The sequence below is a fragment of the Colletotrichum destructivum genome, chromosome 8, assembly GCF_034447905.1.
Source record: "Colletotrichum destructivum chromosome 8, complete sequence".
Classification (NCBI taxonomy): domain Eukaryota; kingdom Fungi; phylum Ascomycota; class Sordariomycetes; order Glomerellales; family Glomerellaceae; genus Colletotrichum; species Colletotrichum destructivum.
Window position 1 is genome coordinate 2,653,801 of NC_085903.1, and position 19,437 is coordinate 2,673,237.

Here is a 19,437-nt window from a genome sequence, read left to right on the forward strand (position 1 = left end):
TGGAGCTTCTCGGCGGATATCTTTGGCCAGGCCTCGTCAACAACTCATAAAGTCTTTGCAGGGATTGTTTTTAGGATCATCCTTACGCAGACCATTTGTCTGTTTTCTTTTCTTGACAATCAACACCAATAGAAAAACGGACGGGCCTACGTGCTCTGGGACTGGGACCGCCTTGAAAGCCATCATCTGCTCGATTCACTTGGAAGCCCGTCGGAGGGGTTCAATGCTCTTGCGTAGTGGATAAGATCTTGAAGACATGCAAGAGTCGTTTGACGAGCGATCCGAGATTTCACGGAAGGGAGGCTGAAGGTACTGGAGAAAGGGTAACACCAGCAGTATGGTGTAGCCAGACAAGAATTGATAAATGCTACTCCCGTGCTCAGATGTACATGTCATGAAGTAGATGAACATTTGCAAAAAGAGAGCCAGGGGCATTTTCCTCATGAGGCTTCCCTAACACCCGCATCGCTTTATTCCCTCGGCGGCTGACGGACCGCAAATTCAGCCCACAATGGAATGATTTTGTCATCTTAATTTGACCTGGTATTTTGTTCAGTCATCTCAATGTCTCAGTGGCTGTATCATCTACGTGAGGGATTGCGTCCGATTTAGGCTCGTCCTGTTCGGACCGTTCTTGATTGATCACCCCCCTTCCAAAGCAGAGAATCTACAGGAGTAGTTGACAATGCAGACATTTCTTTCATAGTGAATTTGTGGGTTCATTTATTTGACTGCCTCGTTGATCACATTATTTGAAGTATTTAGCACAAGCATTGCCATATCCAGCCCTGCCCAGACTGTGTGGGCCATTCGAAGAAGATTAGAGATATACAATGATAGATGGGCAAAAGCGTCGTAATCCCCAAAGGATTCTTCATCAACGATCACACCACTTGTTTCCCTGCTCACGGCATCCTCTTCGGCTCAAGTCCGCCGCACCGAAGTTTAGCTTGCCGTCTTGTTCGTATCTGCTGTGATTACTGAAGAAGCAGGATTTTCCTGCGGTGCCGCTTGTCCCTGTCCCTGTCCTGTGGCTGTTGCGCCAGCCGCTGGAGGAGCCGGCTGTTGAGGAGGCGGTTGCTGGGGAGGCGGTTGTTGAGGATTCTCTGGCGCAGGAGGAGGAGCCGGCTGTTGAGGGGCCGTCGGCGGCGGCGGCGGAGTCATGTTGGCCGGCATCATCAACGGGGCATTGCTCAGCGAGAGGATCCCCATGTTGACTGCGCCTCTGGCTCCACCGAGAGCGAACGCTGCGTTCGAGATTCCCTCGGCTGGGACCTTGGACACGATTGCCTGGCTGAGCGCGGCGGAGAGCATGTTCTGGTTCATGAAGGACATCAGGAGCATCGGCGTCATGCCGAGCTGGTCCAGGGCTTGGCGCTGGAGCATCGAGGACATGACCATGATCTTGAGGCTCTTGGTCAGCGTGTCGGCAGCGGTCTGCAGGTTGACGGCTTCGGCAATCGAGATCGACTGCGTCGGGAGGATGTCGGTGCGCGCTTGGGTGAGGGCGAACTCGATTTCCATCACGGCCGGCACAAGCGGCTCGGCGCTTCTTGGGTCGGAGCTGAGTGTCTGAGACGGAGACGTCAGTGGGAATTTCTTAGGATGTGGGAGCTCGAAAAAGGATTTACCCTGATAGCAACGTCTAGATTTGAAGCTGCTGTTGATACTGTGACGATAGCGTTCTGGATCGTCACTACGTCCCTCTTCCTGATCTCACCCGACGGCGCCGCAAGCGCGACGTTGAGCACCAAAGAGCTTAGAACAAAAAAGGCCCTCATCTCGACTAGCTTCGCTGACCAGAGCGAGTGAAAGCAAGATGAGAAGTGAGGGAAGGTAAACAGAAGGACACGACCGCCAAAAGGAGACTTGTGACAACAGACTGGTGAAGAACTGGGTGTCCGACTGGGACTAAACGGAATACAGCTTATAAACAACGATGCTATGGACTTTTGAGACTTGGGATGTCCCATGCAGGCTCATCGCCCAAAGAGTTGGTTTTATCCGGGCCTAAATGGCCCGGGTGCAAGTGACACGTTGGGCAAAGCTTGCTCGGTGTCGAGTGCTTCAGATCTTGCGACGTCGGTTCAAACTCGCCCCCCCTAGCCTGATGAATGGTCGTGAGGATCCAGTCGGGTTCGAGGGATATTTAAACCAACAGAGCTGTGGACGACGAGAGTCCTTGACCTTGACAGTAACCAACGCCTTTTAAGGCAACCACGGAGGTCCGGTAAACGTTGAAAATGGGATGAAACGGCATGTAAAGCCCGCTGGTCACTGGCCATTGTGACAGCCTGCCAGGTTGGGGAATCGTCGAGAGGGTGTGAAGGATACTTCTAGCCGGTGGTCTGTAGTCTGTGCGGCCTTCTGGTGTTTCCTCCTGCAAGAAACAAAGTACGAAAGACAATGGATTACAGACTGCGAGATGATGGAGAGGAGGGAAACCTAGCTATGTGCATCAAGGGGCGGTGCGTTGGACGTGCACGACCAACCCATCAAATTCGCATCCTCGCTAACAAGCTATCTGTACTTCCCCTGGAATTTGCAGGCATGTCCTGGATATCAGCACGAGATGAGGATTGGCGAGCTTTCAACGTCGTGACCTTCAGGACCGAGACCGGATGGAAGTGGTGTGTACGCCATCTTTATCGTCTAGCAAGAGAACATGTTTACCAGTAAGTGATAGGTTATAAAGAGACGTCCTATGCTAAGATGAGAAATGCTCACTTAGATCAAGAGAGAGGATGAAAAGGAAAGCCGGTATCAATGAGTGATGAAGCGTGGAAAATAAGATTCTGGGTTCCAATCGGCTTTATTTGGAAACCCTTCGCAGACGGCCTCGTCCCCGATCATATCAGTACAGATGACTGCAACCTTACCGGGTAAAAATCGAAGCAGCGGCTTGTCATGGGAGTCTTACCTAATCCTTGTCTGCTTTTGTGGTTGACTGCAGATATACACTGTTGTTGTTGTTGTTGTTGTATTTAACGCCATGGCGGCAAGGTTGGAACCCTTGTCGCAGACCTCCCGAAGGGTATGTGGCGTGGAGAGCCGTGGGCTAGGACTATGTACTTCATACATCGCCCTTCCTTTCGTCCTCCAAATCCTGCCTGATGGCTACTATGCCTTCTATCTGTCCCTGGTTCCCGCTGGTTCCCCAGTTTCATTGCTTCCCGTCTATTTCCCTTTAGGGGTTGAGTTGGCTGTCTAGATCCCGTGCCGAAGCCCGTTCCCTAGTAGCGTGGACAGATCTTCCGGAAGAAGTTTGTCACGTGCAGGAAGGCCTCAAAGCCTTTTGGGTCAGTCATTAGTCCCTTGAAGTATCGTTCAAGAGACCCCATAGGTCCTATGGGGTCGAGCGGACCAGTTGGGTAGAGGGTGGGCCACTGCTGCCTCCTCGCCAGGGTCGCTGGGCAGTAGACCAGATGATCTACTTCCTTTGCCTCCCCGCAGGAGCAGGTTAGCAAAGCTTCGGTGTGGTTAAAGCGTCGGTGATAGTGTTCAAAGTCCCCGTGGCCCGACCGGGCCGCTAAGAGGTGGTGAAGGGTGCTCCGTGGTAGGGCGAGTTCGGGAGGGCAGGAGAAGTGTAAGCTCAGTCCAAGCTGGGTGTAGCGTTCTGTCGCCTCTTTACCCCACCACTGTCTGTACTGGTTTCGCAATCGTTCTCTACCAAGCCTCTTGATCCCGGAGAGTGTAGCTAGTTGGCCTAGCGGGACTGGCAGCGCTGTGCCCTCCTTGGCTAGCCGGTCCGCCTCTTCGTTGCCCTTAATCCCCTCGTGCCCTGGCGCCCAGTGGGTGTGGATGTTGTATATCCTAGCAGCAGCTTGGATCTCGAGAACCGCTGCTTGCGAGGTGTCTGGGGCCTCGCCCCGTATTCCTTGGATGACACTGGTGTTGTCGATGCAGATGTGTATGGGTTGGCCTTGGGAGGTTAAGAGGGCCCGCCGGAGTCCTATCCTCGCCCCTTCAGCCTCAGCGTCGAACACCTCTGCTAGACCGAGTCGGCCGCAGCCCTGGGCCACGCGCCTGTTGCTGCGGTAGATGACAAACCCATATCCTGTGGCTCCGTTCGTCGCTTTGGAGCCATCGGAAAAGACAACCATGTGGCTGTCTGGTACGGTCTTTAGCCAGGCCTGGAAAGCTTTGGCTGCTTCTTTCTTAGTCTGCAGGACTATGAGGTCTTGTGAGCCTGGGAGGTGCTGCGGTTGGATGAGTGCTGGTCTCGGGCATTTTGGTGCAAGGTCTGCAGTCCGTTGGAGCTTCGTCTGCTGCCGCCCTCGTTGGGAGAGCCTCGGGACAAGAGGGTGTTGTAGATCGACCTTCTTTAGACGTGCTGCAAAGCGTAGGCGGACTCCTTCTAGAGCCACCTTGCTTGGTGGTAGTCCAGCATCCCTAAGGAGGCTGCGCGTTGGGGTTGTTTTCCAGGCCGGCAGGATAGCCCTTGCTGCCGTCGTGATGACCCTTTCGAGCTTGATTGCAAGACCCTTCTGGCCTGTAGTGACTTCATCTATCGGGAGAGAAACATTGCGGCCGCTATCGATGGCTCTGCCAGGGGCTGGCTTGGTCATGCCTCCATACCAGGTCTCAGCCCCGTAGAGGGCGATTGGCAGGACGCAGGAGATCACAGCCTTGCGTACAGCAGCGGCTGGGAGCCCGCCTTTTGTGTTTGTCAGGTGTCTAAGATGTTGGGCCGCCTTCGTCGCCGCAGCCAGCTTTGTTTCAACATGGTGTCGGAAAGAAAGCCTCTTGTCGAACCAGACCCCTAGCCAACGTATGGGCTTCGTTGATGCTACGATTCTAAGGTGTCTCGCCTTGATCTCTGGCAGATCTCTTTGCTGATTATGTTTCCTTGTGAAGTGGATAGCCTCGGACTTCTTTGGGTCAAAAGCGACCTTGTTCTCCGTTCCCCAGTCGAGGATACGTGTGATCTCTTGGCCGAGGCTCGCAGCATTACTCTCAAGGGAAGGGCCCATAGCCAGAAGGCCGATGTCGTCTGCGTACCCGAACCGAAGCTTCGGGTCTTCTGCTAAGATGTCTGCGATGTAAAGCAGGAAGAGAATAGGAGACAGCGGGGAGCCCTGGGGCAGCCCGCAAGCCAGGGGGAAGTCCTCTGTTGTTGCGTCCTCCAGCCTGACTCTGGCTGTTCGGTTTGAAGCAAAGTGGAATATCAGTTTGGCCAGGCTGTGAGGCCAGCCTTGTTGGCGTAGCCGGACAATCAGCCGGTTCCGAAGGACAGAGTCAAAAGCCCCTTGGACGTCCATCGTCACCAATGTAGCTGTGAGCCCTTTGTCAAGGGCCATTTCGATGTCGTGGGCGAGGCAGGTGGTTAGGTCAACCGCTGACCTGCCAAGTAGAGCCCCTATTTGTTGTGGGCTGGTCACCCCTTCTAGGATGGTAAGGTAGGACATTCTTCTGGCTATCAGCCTCTCGAGACCTTTCCCAAGACAAGATAGCAGGGCTATTGGCCGCCAAGATCCGGCTTTTGAGAAGTCTGCTTTCCCTACTTTCTGGATCATAGCGACCTCTGCTCTGCGGAAAGGCTGGGGGAAGTAACCCGTCTGTATGCAGGCCTGGAACAGTTGTCTGACAGGCTCGGATACAAGGTTCCAGCAAGCCTGAAGCAGCCGTGTTGTGATCCCGTCGATGCCAGGGGTCGTGGTCTTTGTCAGGGTAGCCTCCCTCAGCTCTTCTTTACTGATGGCATCATGCCAGGGTATCCGTCGTCGAGAGACCGTAGGGACGTCGAACGGGTCTCCGGGCAGGTCATCCTGTGCACTGAACCTCTGTAGGAGGGCTCTTCGGAGTGCCTGGGCCTTAGCCTGAGTGTCGTTGATCGTCTGGCCCTCCACTACCAGAGGGGGGGCTTTGAGCCCTAGGCTAGCCTTTCGCCAGCCCATAATCTTGTAGAGTTCTTGGTCCGAGGTAACTCCTTCGATCTTAGCAGCCCAGTAGGCCCGCTTAGCTTTCCTGACTGTACTCAAGAAGACCTTCTGCTCTTCGAGGGTAGCGAGACGTGGGGTCTGCTCTAGTTCTTGGGCTTGTCGGCAGCAGGCCTCGCGGTACGTTCGGTGGGCTTCTGCGCACTCTTGTGTCCACCAAGGGGCCCCCTTCCCATGCTTTCCTCGATTCTTTCCTACAGCCTGGACAGCCGTGGAGAGAAGGTCGACTAGTCGTTCCGCTTGGGTGTCCAACTCGGCAGGGGTAGGTGCGTTCTGGAGGGTAGGTAAGACTAAGACTCCTGCTCTGATCAGGTCTCTAAACCGGGGTAGGGCCGAGTCTGGGACTGATAGTGACCGTGGTTGATCTGTCTGTTGTTGTCGGTGCCTATGAAGCGGGATTGTTGAGACAATTGCTTGATGATCGGCCCCTGGGTGAAGGTGTGGGCTGACCACTGCGTGTGCGAGCGGAATGTTCGAGAAGGTAAGGTCAAGTACATGGCCTTGGGCATGGGTCGCAGTCCCTGTCTCGCCGATGAAAGACAGGCCGTGGCCATCTGCCCAGTCTGCTATGTCGTCCCCCCTATTCCTGTTCCTCGATCCGGGCTCCCAGGAGTAGTGATGAGCGTTCACGTCCCCTGCCACAAGGACTCTTTCTGGCGGCCTGTATCCTAGGAGGGTTGTGGTCGTGTGACTGTGGGGATCTCCTGGTTGCCTGTATACGTTAACCACAGTAATTTCGTTGTTAACTGTGATCCATAAGATGTCCCTTGTCTGTGCGGGCCTCTGCTGCTGGGCCTTCCACTTCCTCCCTTTCCGTATGTAGGTCATTACCCTAGGTCTGGTCTCCCTGTCCTTCCAGGAATCCACTGGGACGTAGGAATCGAACCCTGGGTGTGTGTTGATTTGCATTTTGTCAACATAGCCTATCCAGGGTTCCTGGACCAGTATAATGTCGATCAGCTCAGCCCAGCAGAGCTCCAGGAAAGCTGTATGTGCTGGCGACTGCTTCCCTACGTTGCACTGAGCTATGCGTAGCACCTGTGGAGAGGCCTGCTTCGGCCTACGTCTCCGAGTCGAGTTCCAGGTGGGTGTAGGCATTAGCAACGTTGTAATCCGGTTTCTGGGCTACCCTCTGACTCCTGCTCAAGAGAGGTAGGATAGCGCGGTTAGTCTGGTTAGTCTGGGGAGGACCCTCGGCATCCTCGGGCTCATCCTCACTCATGCTGCTACTATCGGTGTCCCTGTCCCCGAGGCACACAATTGAGCTCTCGGAAGGTGTCCTTTTGCGTGGCCGCTTGGAGCCGGGCGGTTGATCCTGGTCGGTGGGAGGGAGATCCCCAGGCTGTTGGGTGCTGTTCCGAGAGGCGCTTAGGCCGGCCTCATAGAGGGCGTCATAGGCCTTCTGTCCAACCTTGCGGATCCGAGCCCGCTCCTTCCGGTCTGGGAGGGCAGGGATGCCGTTCATCGTCATAGGCCTAGCTGGGCAATTCTTGTGGCTAGCCTGGAACGGGCCGCAACAGTTCGCACACTTCGGTTTAGCTGTACAGGGCCCAGTCTCGTGCGAGTCTGAAGGTCTGCTGCAGTTGTTGCAGAGCGGCTGTCGGTTGCAGTAGCTGTTTGAGTGGTAGCCCTGGCAGCCGGGGTCGTGTCTGATGAGCGTCTTCCTCTTCTGAATGAGTTGGGACCTGCTGCTTTGGTTGAACAGTCTGAAGGGCTGTACCTCTGTTAGGAATGAGATGACCCAAGAGACTTCGTTCGTAATGGGGTTCGGCCCAAGGCGGGATTGCCGGGCCCGGGTGGGCTTCAGTCTTGTCTGGGCAAAGACCTCGTCTTCGATCAAGGTGGCTGGGTCCAGGGCGTCCCCATCAACGCTCCACAGTTTGGCTGGGCAGCGCGGGACGACGTAGGTAAACCACTTTATCGGGGTCTCTATCTTGTAAGCCCCTAAGCAGCCCGCTAGTTTTTGCTTGTCCGCGAGGAGGCCTTGCTGGATCTGCTTGTTTGACGGCCTCAGTGAGTATCCGGTCGCAATGTGGTAGATATGAGGGATATCTGCCAGTTGGAGGTCGAAGGTTCGGCAAACTGTCTGGCGGAGGGCAAAGGGAGCGTTCTTTCGGGCAGCCGACAGGCCCTCCTCCGGGATGCGGGCGAAGACCCGGAGGTCCTCTTTCGGTTGAGGTTGGGGCTGGGGTGGGGCCTGGGATCTTGTCTGGGGTCTGGCCTGCGGGCGGGTCGGAGCCCGGTGGGGGTCTGGAGCTGTACCTGGTGCCGAGGCCGTGACGGCGGCCCAGCTCCGGCTCAGTGGCGGAGCATGTTCCTTGTTGATGAGCTTCTTTAGGGCTTGGATCACATAGGCCGTAGCCTCTTTCGCGATCTGCTTCCTGGGGCCCTCAAAGCTGGAGACGACATTATCAACAGACTGCGCGATGGTTAAGAAGACGTCCTTGCGGGCCTCATAGTGCCTGGCCTCCTCGTCCAGGGCGGACAAGACAGAGCCAGTGGCGGTCCTACCAGTGGCTGGAGTTGAGATCGGAGTCCCCTTTGCCGTTGGGGGGGCTGGATTGAAGGTGTTAGGCTGGCTTCCCGCGAGACTGGGCCGGAGTGGCTGAGTCTCGGTATTGCGGCGGCGTTTAGCCCTTGGTGGAGAGGTTGGCTCTGGAGGTGGCCCAGAGCCCCGATCGGGGCCGGCCGGTGAGGCCGGCAGCGGTCCGATGCCCGCCGGAGGCTGTGAGGCCATCGCGGAAGGGCTCCGGAGCAGAGAAGTGAAGAGTTTTCGGCTGTTAAGGATTCTAGTGGTTCATCACCTGATTCACTAACAGCGGATGCCAAGAAAAATTAGGCGAGAGAGAAGTTGCAGATATACACTGAAGGATCACGGAGTTATTCCAAATTTCCTCTTAGTCGGGCGCAACAAACTACTACTTCCTCGAATGACTTGCTGATATCACAAATGCACGTAAAGTCAATCGAAGTCGGACCAGCCATCTCTATGCCGAGAACGCCGATGTCAGCAACCCATCAGCCATCGTCTTGCACAGCACCGCAATAACGGGTCCTGTAACCAAGGACTCACCCGTTTAATTGCACAGAAAGAACAACTCAGAAAGCATACAGCAAGAGATATTCGCTATTCGTCACCAACTCAACCACTGGTTTGGTCCTCAAGTCCTTCGCTATGGCCGTTTCGCTTCATGAGGTTGAGGTATGCCACCTTTATCAGCAAACGACGAGTGTTCCAAATTAAGGAATAGATAAACAAGTGATCTATCTGCTCGCTTATCGTGTACGTCACTACTAACGCTTGAATCCAACTCCTCTTGGCTACATGTACCTCTTTTATTTCCCCTCCTTACACTCCCAAAGACTCACGCGATGCCTACAGTCGTCGAACCACAACCGCACCTTGTCGGCGTGAACGCAGACAGCGTGGCGACCTCGGCAGCCGACCTGCTCAAAAGCGTCTCATACTCTGACTTTTCCCACAATGACGTCCTGCGCACCTCTTTCGAGTCCCCGGGCACGAGCCCAGGCATCGTCCCGCAAGAGAACGGTTTCTCGAACACGATCATCCGCGCCTTTCAGCAAGACCTACACCTGACCCTGCGGCCGGACGACGTGTGGCTTGCCGTCCTCGTGCAACTTAGCTTCTTCGTCAACGGCAAAGGGCGCGCCGAGGAGCTCCGCGATAGGTTTGTGGAGCACCAAGGCCGCAAGCATATCGTGGTGGACGCCCGACCCGCAGGCTTAGCCACGGTCGACATCGGCGTCGTCGTGGACCAGCTGGTCCAGCTCGTCAAGGGCAGCCTCCGAGATCCCGAGATCGCGACGAGCCTGCTTCTCGAATTCAGCACGACGACGGAGGACGACCGGGCCACCGCCGCCATCGCCTTTTTGGGAACCATGCAGAACTATTTCAGCTTTGAGTTCCAAGTCGGCTGCGGCTTCCCCTCAGTCACGCTGCTGGGCGTCCGGGAGGATTGGGTCAAGATGCTGGACGGTCTGGGGTTCTTGTCGTCACTCAGTGATGAGACCGTCGAATGGGCCGCCTGCTTGTCCAAGGTGCTCGAGTACATGGTGGCCAGCTTCGACCGGCCGCACGACCAAGACGTGAAGGACTTTTGGATGCGCGCTGTCCACGAGTCCGGGAGGAACGGCTCCGGGGAGGTGGTCACGTTGTCCGGGTGGCTGACTGCCTTCTCGTGGTGGGATCCTTGCGGTGACCGCCAGAGGATTTTCAGCAACAAAAGCATGTGGGAGCGGCAGCTGACGTTGGATGGAGTCGAGTTCCCCGTCATCAGTGCTGACCATATTCCGGCGTCCATGACGAGATGCCCGGTCGTGGTGTTTGACGACACCAGAGGGCCGGAGGAAGGCGGCGGGAAGATCAACGCCGAGTTTTTGGCTGGAATACCGGGTTTCCAAGTCCAAGATGCCTCTGCGACGGCGGTGCGACCCATCTCGGGTTGGTGGTTGTTGGCGCGCCGTTGCGAAGTCCCTGGTCAACAAATCACTCAAACATAGCGGCATAGGGGCCAGATGAGAAAATCCACCAAGGCACAATATATTCGTATCTTTGCCTCTTTTCACTGGCCGAAAGGATCTTTCTATACTCTGTTACGTCGAAGTTTCCAAGTCTGGACTTCACTCGAAACCCCAACTATGGCAGGCTGCAGCAGTGAAGCTATTTCACCCCCAGTCCCGGCCTTTCATATTCGTGTCGTAGTTTGTTGACTCCTTTGCCTATCGTAAATCTTACTGTATTTCAATCAAAACAAGCTTATACCAACCATAGTTTAAATTTCTTTTCAAGAACAGTAATCTCAAAAGAGTATTACCACTTTGGCAGTCAACTGCGTACGCTATGATACTTACATTCGTCACTTAGCTGTCCTATTCAACAACTATGCATAGCATCTCTCAATCTCAGACACTACCAGCCTCTCGAACGCTATTTGTAACTGGAATCCTTCCGTCTCAGAGGCCCCGCCGGACCCGTCATCGAAATCGCCGTTTATACACCGCTGTACGGCGCGCCAATACACCTCCCCAACTCTCGGGAGCAGTTTGTCGCAGAACTCGGTGGGGAGCTTGTCCCTGAATTCAGCGTCGCTGTTACAATGACGACGCAGCTCGCTCAAAGTACGCCACAAGCCTATTTCGAGGAGGACTAGCCCTAGACTATAAATGTCGAATCTGGCGCGGTAACGTGGTCTCTTGCCCGATTCCGACTGCGCATGCAGGCTCGGATGGTTGTAGAGGAGAATCTCGTCGCGTCGGCTCTGGAACCCGGCCGTGGATATCGACAGCGTCTCGGATAACTCCAGGGGATGATCAGGGCGAGACAAGTCCCAGCCGACGAGATACTGAGGGGGAAGTGGTCGCGGGCGCGGCCGAGTTGCTAACGTTTTGGCTGCCCCGAAACCAGAACCTGCGCCATCGCCGCCGTTTTCTTGGACAACTGCCGGTTTACCTCTAGGAGAGGAAGGCGGGACCTGTATCTCGGATTCGGGCGCCCAGGAGCATATGATGTTATCGCTCCGGATCGACTTATGCAGCCAATCAACAGAATGGAGATGGTGGACGGCCGTGACGAGGCCTTTGGCGATTTGAAACCTCTGCCCGATCGGAACTGGAACTTGGGTCTCGCGGATCAAGGCTTGTAGGGATTTCAAGCGGTTACCGGCAGATCCCTCAACCGCGAAAACAACCCCGATCCTCGAGTTGTCGGCATCGTCGACGAGACCCTTGCAGGGCAGCGTCATGAACTTCTTGAACAGTTCGTCCCTGTTGAGTAGTCCCACGAGCCCTCCCAGTCTCAAAGTCTGCTCGAGACGGAAAGGCTGGTCGCGGTTGTAGTATTTCCACTCCACCATGACCTGCTTGTCTTCCAGAACTGTCAACGTTCGATATTCGCCGTGCGGGAGGCTCCCTCTCTTGAAGTCGCGAACTTGATAAGAATGAATCCTTCTTGAGGCCTGATTCGCGCCCGAGATGGTAGAGAAGGAGTACGCCGACACCGCGTCGTCGGTTTGGCTGTCTCTCCGCTCTTGCATCTGCCATTGCTTGATCTTGGCCATCGTCTTCAGTTCTGGACGTGTTGTTGTCCCTTCCAGGGTATCATGGTCCATGAGATCTAGGATGGTCATATCCGTCTGGCGGTCGACCTGTGCCTGGTGTGCGGTGTCGAGGAGCACGACCAGCAACTCGTTTGTATGCCCAATTCGCTTCAACAGGACCTCAACCCGGCCTTTATCCGACGTTACCCACTTGGTTCTGAGGGCCATGCTGGAGCCTCCGCGCGAAATCACATTCGAATGAGTCTGAAGAGAGGCAGACGGTTGTGCCTTTGGTTCCTTGCGCAGCATTTTGTCCCATCTCGATTGTTTTCCGCTCTTTGGGACTTGCAGCGAGGTGTTGCTGGTTATTTTCTCAGGCGGCGGCGACACTCCAGCATACTGCATGATGATCTTGGTTGCCTCGGCAAAGTCGTTTTTCATGTCTGCTAGGGCCTTCGTGGTCAGATCGACGAGGATCGGGTTCTCCAAGCGAAGCTGCGACTCGACGGCGCCCTTTAGCTGAGTTTGATGGTTCGGCTTGCAAAGCCCAGAATTACTCGGACCCTGCTCGGTCCTCCGTAAGATGTCCTGGATGCTCAACGTGGCACACCACCTTTCAAACTTCAAGGCCTGAACGTGTAAGTCGAAGTGAGCGTTGTTTTGCTCGTGAGCAAGGTTTGAGATTTGTCGAACCTCGTTCACAATCGACAAGCAGGTCCCGGCCGCCTTGACGAGTTGCAACGATACCCCAACCGCCCCAAATATTTCCAGTCCCCCAGCCGACATATCAGATCAAGACAGAGTAAAATGGTTTTTTTGAAAAGTCTGAGGCTTCTTTGCGTCAGCTATGGAGGATGAACGTTATGGCGATCGCAGACAGTGGAGATTCCACAAGAGTAACACTTCATATGAGAGGTTTCGCGGCACCAGATCAGGCTGTCGTGATGGTGGCGGAGCGGAGGCAACCCAAGATAGAGATATCTGACATGCATGGAGTATTGGCTGTCAACAACAATCGATTGGCTAGGCTCGACATTTCGTATGCATAATGCCTATCACGAAAGCGACCCCGCCTTGGGTCGCCTTGGGCCGCCTCGATTTGACATCGGTGGCTCGCTCACAGCCTGATGATTCAATTGTCATAAATTCGTCCCAACTTCATTTCACTATCAGCACCAGCATCATCGGCCAGCTGGAGCGTAACGCTGCTCTTTGCTAATGCCAGTCATATCGTCGTTACAATGGAATTCGGCCACACGACAACCAGGACGCGGCTTGCTCCCCAGGGAAGCGTCAACTTGAACGATCTCCGGCTCTCTGTATCACAATCTCGAGCCAACTTCACCAGAGTCAGGGCCCGTGCAGGTCGATCGAAGAGCAACACAGGACCCAGAGCCGATTTCCTCACGTTCGTCTCACTCACTTGTGAGATATACCAAGCCCAGGGAGATGACCTGGTTCCAATCCAACAGTATCCGTCCGTTCTCGAGACTTACCAGGGGAAAGGACACACGAGCCTCGTCACGCATGCCCAGCTAGCCCTAGCCGCGCCCTCCAATTTCAGTCGCGGCACCATCGGATCGTACTCGGAGGGCATCGTCATCAAGCGGCCAAGGCACAGCATCCTGGAAGAGAGCGCCGATGGCCTCAACAGCTTCATCACAGAGTTGCGCATTAGATCCCACGCGCCGCTAAAGTCTCATCCAAACATCACCCGCCTCCGCGGAGTGGGCTGGGACTTTGAAGACGAGGGTGCCACTATTCCACGTCCCATCCTCCTCGAAGAATTCGCTCCGCAAGGCGCCCTCGACAACTTCTGGAAAAACTGGAAGTTTGTCAAGATGAGCTTCAAGGCTAAATTGGATTTCTGCCGCGACATCGCGGAAGGGTTGTCCGTGCTTCACGACTGCGGCGTGGTGCATGGAGACGTCAAGCCCGAGAACATTCTCGTTTTCCCTCGGCACGATGCGCGGGACTCCTTCATGCTGAAACTGACAGACTTCGGCCACTCTGTCATAGAATCCGATACTGCAGAGACGCTGCCAGCATTCACGCCGCAGTGGTCCGCTCCTGAGGTTACCAAGATGACCAGCATGACTTTCCAGCAGATGAAGGCCACGGACTACTATTCGTTTGGGTTGGTCACACTGTCGATCATGCTGGGCCGCGCATTCTACACGGAAGTGGAAGAAGTTGAGAGCCATAAACAGGATGGCAGCATACTTCTCGAGTTGGTGGGCATTGTCGAGAAGGAAGATCGATGCAACGACGACTCGGACCTCGAAGTAGGCACCATTGCCCGCCTTCTCAGCAAGACGGTCCAGTTGAACCCCGACGCTCGAAGTTTAAGGGGCTCAATGGACATCATCGACTTGTATCTGGTCGAGAACCAGATCACGAGTAGCCGCGTGCCGGTTGTTTATTGCCCGACGGTTCGGGTACCAGCACTCGATGTCATTTCCAAGGTAACTAATGTCCGGTTCAGTCAATTTTCGGCCCGTTGAACCGTACCTAAGTCAGTTTCGCAGGTTTCTGTTGGTTATCATACCCTCATCAACTGCAGTCATCACTTGAAGGCGCGCATCGTGGCCACGCTTCTCGAGTTAGCCACCAAGCCAAATGATCCACGAAACTCGGCTGCGCAATGGGAACTTGCCATTTGTCATTTCTCCGGGTTCGGTATCCCGAGAGATTTTGAAGCAGCCTCTCATTGGCTGACCATGGCTCGCGAGAATGGAGTTGCCGCTGCGCAAGAGTTCTTCAAACCGCTCCAGGACGCCATCGTCGTGGCCAAAGGAATCAGAGACCGCGACAAATCGGCCTCTTGGCAGCGAAGCAAGACCACCTCTTCGCAGTCTGAGAGACTAGCAGTCACCAACACAACCGCCGCAATCCTGGAGAGCATTACTTTAGACGTTAATGTTCCAAAAGACAGAGCAAGTGGTAGCGTTAGCATCAACCATGGACTTGAACCCAAAGTCCCTGGCACCGCCGAGTGGTTCCGCCCAACAGACGACCGAACTATCGACCCGAAACACAAGTCTATGGCATCGATTCAGAGATACCTCCAAGACAGCGAAATCGATGAAGACCTAACGCAATCGGTTCCAACATCGATGACTAGCGCTTTACAGGAGGCCATCAAAACCGATTCAGTCGACCAGCTCAAAGTCATCATCGCCAATGACCTAAAGTCGATCAGTAGCGTCGACGATTCAGGCAACACACCGCTCTTACTTGCCGCTCATCACGGCCAACTCGAGGTCTTCAGATATTTGCTCGGCCGGGAAAACCCGAGAGCATCTGTTTACAACAAGTCTGGCCAGACCGCGCTACATCTTCTCACCAAGTTTGACGACAAGCACGTGAATGAGTTCGTCGTACTTCTTGTCAAAAGTGGCGCCGATATTCTTCACGAAGCTCTTCCGGTTCGCAAAGATGATGAGACGCTTCTTTTCTCCCTTGGCCTACGATGTTGCCCTATGCTCAACTCAATCCTGCACAATAGGACAGCCCTCCTCGAAAGCCTCCTGGAAGCTGCCCATGGCGATCCGTCGGGCTCAGTCTGTCAAATTTGCGAGGCTGGTTCCCGATTCAGGCGTATTTTAGCCGTTTGTCTATCATTGTTCCGAATCGACGCTTTGGAAATCCTGCGAAATCACCTGAAAACACACGGAGAGTTTCATACGATCGACCTTGCCAAAGTACAAGTCTGGACGGGCCAGAATCTATTGCGACTTTCTCAAGTCCCTTTCAAAAGCGTCGCAGTATCAACAATAGACCTTCCAGAGGATTTCTTTCGCGCTATGATTTACGGAGGCAGTTATAGCGACGTCCTTGAACGGACAATCGACTTTGTCACCACCGTCGAGGACCCTAAGTTTGTTTCGCGTTCATCACTTGAGATGGACACTCTGGCGGCTGCCGTTGCTGGAGATAGTTTGGATGCCGTCAATTTCATGCTGGATAGAACTACGGCGACACAACAAGATCTTCCATTGTGGCTTTTGTCACCGATCGAGAGCTCTCAATTCGGGACTAAAACCGTAAGCCCTCACCTCCTGAGGAAGTCCATAACTTCTGGGCTGCGACACATCTTTGACCGATTACTTTGCGAACATGTTTCGCTTCTCAGAGACGAATTCCAGTTTCCGTGCCAAAAAGAGCCATGCCGCGACAATCCTCACTGGTGGCTGAAAAACTATCGGCTGCTCCAAGGCCAGGATATGTATAGAGCGCGTCCCGAAGGTCACACTCACAGCTGCTCTATCGTAGAAGGATTACTCAACAATGCCATCTACGCACGACATCAGGATTCATACTTTTTGTGAGCAAACATCTCGTATTTCTTACGTCTTGGGACAGATGTCAAGTGATCGACATATGGGTCTAATCGAAACCTAGGTCAAAGATTGTCGACAAAGTCGAGAATCAAAAGCTCTTCAATGCTCCTAGATGTCTCCTCAATGCCGTACGAATTCTAAACTTGAACGCGGCGAGCATCCTGCTGAGCAAGAATCCAGACCTTCTGATGAGCAAATTAATGGCGCCATACGACTCTACGTTATCGGGTTTCCTCTCGTTAACAAATTGGGAAGGCTTTGAACGGCTAGAACTAGAACGTCTCGAGGAACCAGTTCTTAACCTGATCTTGAGATCCGGCTCATATGAGCAATGTCGGTTTGTGTTGAAGCACCTGTGTTCCCGGAGGTCAGCCGGATTAGGATACCCGGTGAGCTCACGGTGGAGATGGCTTCAGTCAAAGTGGCATTTCCAGCGACAGAAAGACAAGAGCATACTCGATACTGCGGAAGAAAGCGTACCTGAATGGCAGAGGTGTCCCTTACAAGCAGAGGAGTACGAGTCATTGGTCGTGGGCAATATCCTGCAGAATAGCTTGGAGAGAAAGGCTTTGTGGAACGTCATCGAAGTGCAAGTTGCGAACGGTCACTCTGTTTCCGGAGTTTACCTAAGGTTGGCGATCAAAAGTTCCAACACAGAGGCGCTCCTCGAACTGCTCAACAGAGGCTGGCGAGTCAACGGGACATGGAAAGATTGCCTTGACACGCCTCTGCAAGGAGCCTTGGAGCACTCCAAATGGTGGGCCAACAAACGAAAGTCGTCATTGCGTCCTAAAGTAACGAGCATGTTGGAACAAGAGGCTCTGATGAAGCTGCACAACGTGGACGGGCAACCAAAGCTTCACGACCCTAATCTCCAAACTCACAGGGAAATCTATAGCGAGTACAGCAAGATTCGCGAATCTTTGCTGTACGCACTGTACGAGCGCAAGCTGGACGAAGCCGCCATAATCCTTCGCGCTCGTGGGGGCCGCGTCTCGCCATTCTCAATCATCACCACCACTGGACCTACAGCCAGCAAGACAGCCCGCGCCTGGGTAGCAGTGCTGCATGCTCTGCTATATGCAGTAATACTGCCTGTAGCTGTTGTCTACGGCACGCAGAACGTGTTGCACCCTATGTCTACAGGACAGAAGTGGGGGTTCGTGTACCTCTGGGCTCTCTTGTCGTATGCTTTCCCCCATTTTAAGCTTGTATCCAAGGGTGCGAGAGAGTTTTCGGGGTCAAAAGGTCAAGCGATGTGGTACTTTGCGTGTTTTACCTGCTTTCTGTTTCACCACATCGGCCTTCCTGTTCTTGTCATGAGATACCACTGGAGTCCGCTTCAATTCTGTAAGTATTATGTAGAAGCCGGGGAACTGAGGTCGAGTTGCAGCAACTACACATTTCTGTTGCCACTCGTTTTCATAGGGGTTGAACTTGTGTTGTTGGTCCTTTTCTTTACAGGATTCATTGTTTGGGGCCCCTGAAAAAACACTTCCAGTTTTGCTTCTTCACGTCTCCAGCACAGCTACAATACAAGAGACACCTAGGGAAGTATCCCAACGTACCTTAGTAAACGAAGTCTATTTTACAAGTTGAATCTAAGATCTATAGAGACAAACAGACCGTGCATAGACTGTTTACATACGCTAGATAGCTATATGCTCTTTAATGTGGATGCTATCAAGGGAACGTTACTGATCTAGCCACATGAACAACATGATGATTTCATCGTTGTTTTGATTTCTTGCCGTTACTTGCCTTCATTTACCCTCGTAAATGATCTAGTCGATCCTAGGTTATGCGACTTAGTGGTCCCACTATGCTTTTTAGCCTGGCATCTCAGCCTCTCTCAGTTCCACTGATTCTTGAAACATGTATCTTCAGCCAGCTGTTCTCGTACACTCACACTTCTGTGTTACGTCAGGATCATCATAACCGCTTACTCAAAAGTCCTGGAAAGTCGGAGAAACAGCTTGCCAGTCGGCTGCCCGCATGACCCTCTCAACAAACTCTCTCAAGGCGGGGAGACGGCATGAACGTCGACGTCTCTCCCCGCAACCCACATACGATTGCGACGTGGGCCGCCGTCGGCTTTACACCATTGGATCATGGTTGCAGGTTGCTCCGGAGAGGGAACCGTTGCCCCGGCGGCCGGGCCCCGAGGGGTTCCGCCGGATCGGCACACGATGGAGACCAGCCGACGTTGTGATGTTCGCTGTTCCCTACCGCGGACGGACAGGGGGAGGGGTTTGCTGCGGGGATGAGAGTTTGATTGGCGCGGCAAAGATCAACATGTCGTGTCCACGCCCGGGTCGGCGAGGACATGTGTTTTTGCTTCGGAACATTGTGACCTACTTGTACAAGATGGGCAATCTGGATGAGACGAGCGCGAGATAAGAAGCAATCTCGGGAGGCGAGCCCGGTCGGGAAGACGGGCGGAGGGAGTGGACGAACATGTGATCGGCGAGAGATCTGGCTGTGTTGTTGATGTTGATCCGGGGGAACGAGACTTTGCTTGCGTGGCGCAACAAGAATGTGTGGTTTGTTCACTGGTATGCTAAAAATAGACACAAACTCGACTGACTCTCAATCGTCCGAGAAGCCGCCCCGGAGCCTACCGACAACTCACCGAGACAAGAGGATAGACGACGGCGGTACGATAACCGTAGGTCGGCCGGTAGTGGCTTCTCAAGACATACATACACACCGTCGTAGGAGCAATAACTCTGATATGGTAATCCGTAGTAGTAGCTAGTGTGGGCTAACCCGGCCGACGCCATAATGGCACAGCAGTCGTAGCCGGCACCATCAGGGAACGGACAGACCGCTAGGCTTCCCCCTGAAAATGTTGTATTGACTCAGGGGTGGCGGTCGACCGGGCGAGTTGCGCGCTTAACGCCGTTGGTTGGCAGGCAGAAAACCAAAAATCAAAGTGAGCGAATTATTCGGCGGCGGTGCTAGCGAGAAAGTGGACAAAAAGAAAATAAAAATAAAAAGTTCAATATCCTTGGCGTGTGGTTCGTCTGTAAAAGACTTGGTACTCCGCCTTGGCGGTGTGCTGACAGGCTTTCGGAGGTCGGATTCGGGGCCCACGGC

The 19,437-nt window shown here is 54.0% G+C and overlaps 4 protein-coding genes across 4 annotated transcripts; 2 read left to right on the forward strand and 2 right to left on the reverse strand.

The window, feature by feature from the left end:
* Positions 1-945: 945 nt before the first annotated feature.
* CDEST_12662 (Putative Cell wall mannoprotein) lies at positions 946-1,973 on the reverse strand (the record flags this gene model as incomplete). Its single annotated transcript, XM_062928818.1, has 2 exons — positions 946-1,572; positions 1,632-1,973. The coding sequence occupies 2 exons, from the start codon at positions 1,971-1,973 to the stop codon at positions 946-948; spliced, it is 969 nt and encodes a 322-aa protein (XP_062784869.1).
* Positions 1,974-9,303: 7,330 nt separating this feature from the next.
* Positions 9,304-10,744, forward strand: CDEST_12663 (uncharacterized protein). Its single transcript, XM_062928819.1, has one exon. The coding sequence runs from the start codon at positions 9,312-9,314 to the stop codon at positions 10,458-10,460; it is 1,149 nt and encodes a 382-aa protein (XP_062784870.1). The 5' UTR covers positions 9,304-9,311; the 3' UTR covers positions 10,461-10,744.
* Positions 10,745-10,840: 96 nt separating this feature from the next.
* CDEST_12664 (Putative protein kinase domain, prion-inhibition and propagation, HeLo) lies at positions 10,841-12,781 on the reverse strand (the record flags this gene model as incomplete). Its single annotated transcript, XM_062928820.1, has 1 exon — positions 10,841-12,781. The coding sequence occupies one exon, from the start codon at positions 12,779-12,781 to the stop codon at positions 10,841-10,843; it is 1,941 nt and encodes a 646-aa protein (XP_062784871.1).
* Positions 12,782-13,193: 412 nt separating this feature from the next.
* On the forward strand, positions 13,194-18,672 carry CDEST_12665 (Putative serine/threonine-protein kinase, active). Its single transcript, XM_062928821.1, has 3 exons — positions 13,194-14,460; positions 14,524-16,322; positions 16,400-18,672. Exons 1-3 carry the CDS (start codon positions 13,237-13,239, stop codon positions 17,823-17,825), a joined length of 4,449 nt encoding a protein of 1,482 aa, XP_062784872.1. The 5' UTR covers positions 13,194-13,236; the 3' UTR covers positions 17,826-18,672.
* The last annotated feature ends 765 nt before the right edge of the window (positions 18,673-19,437 follow it).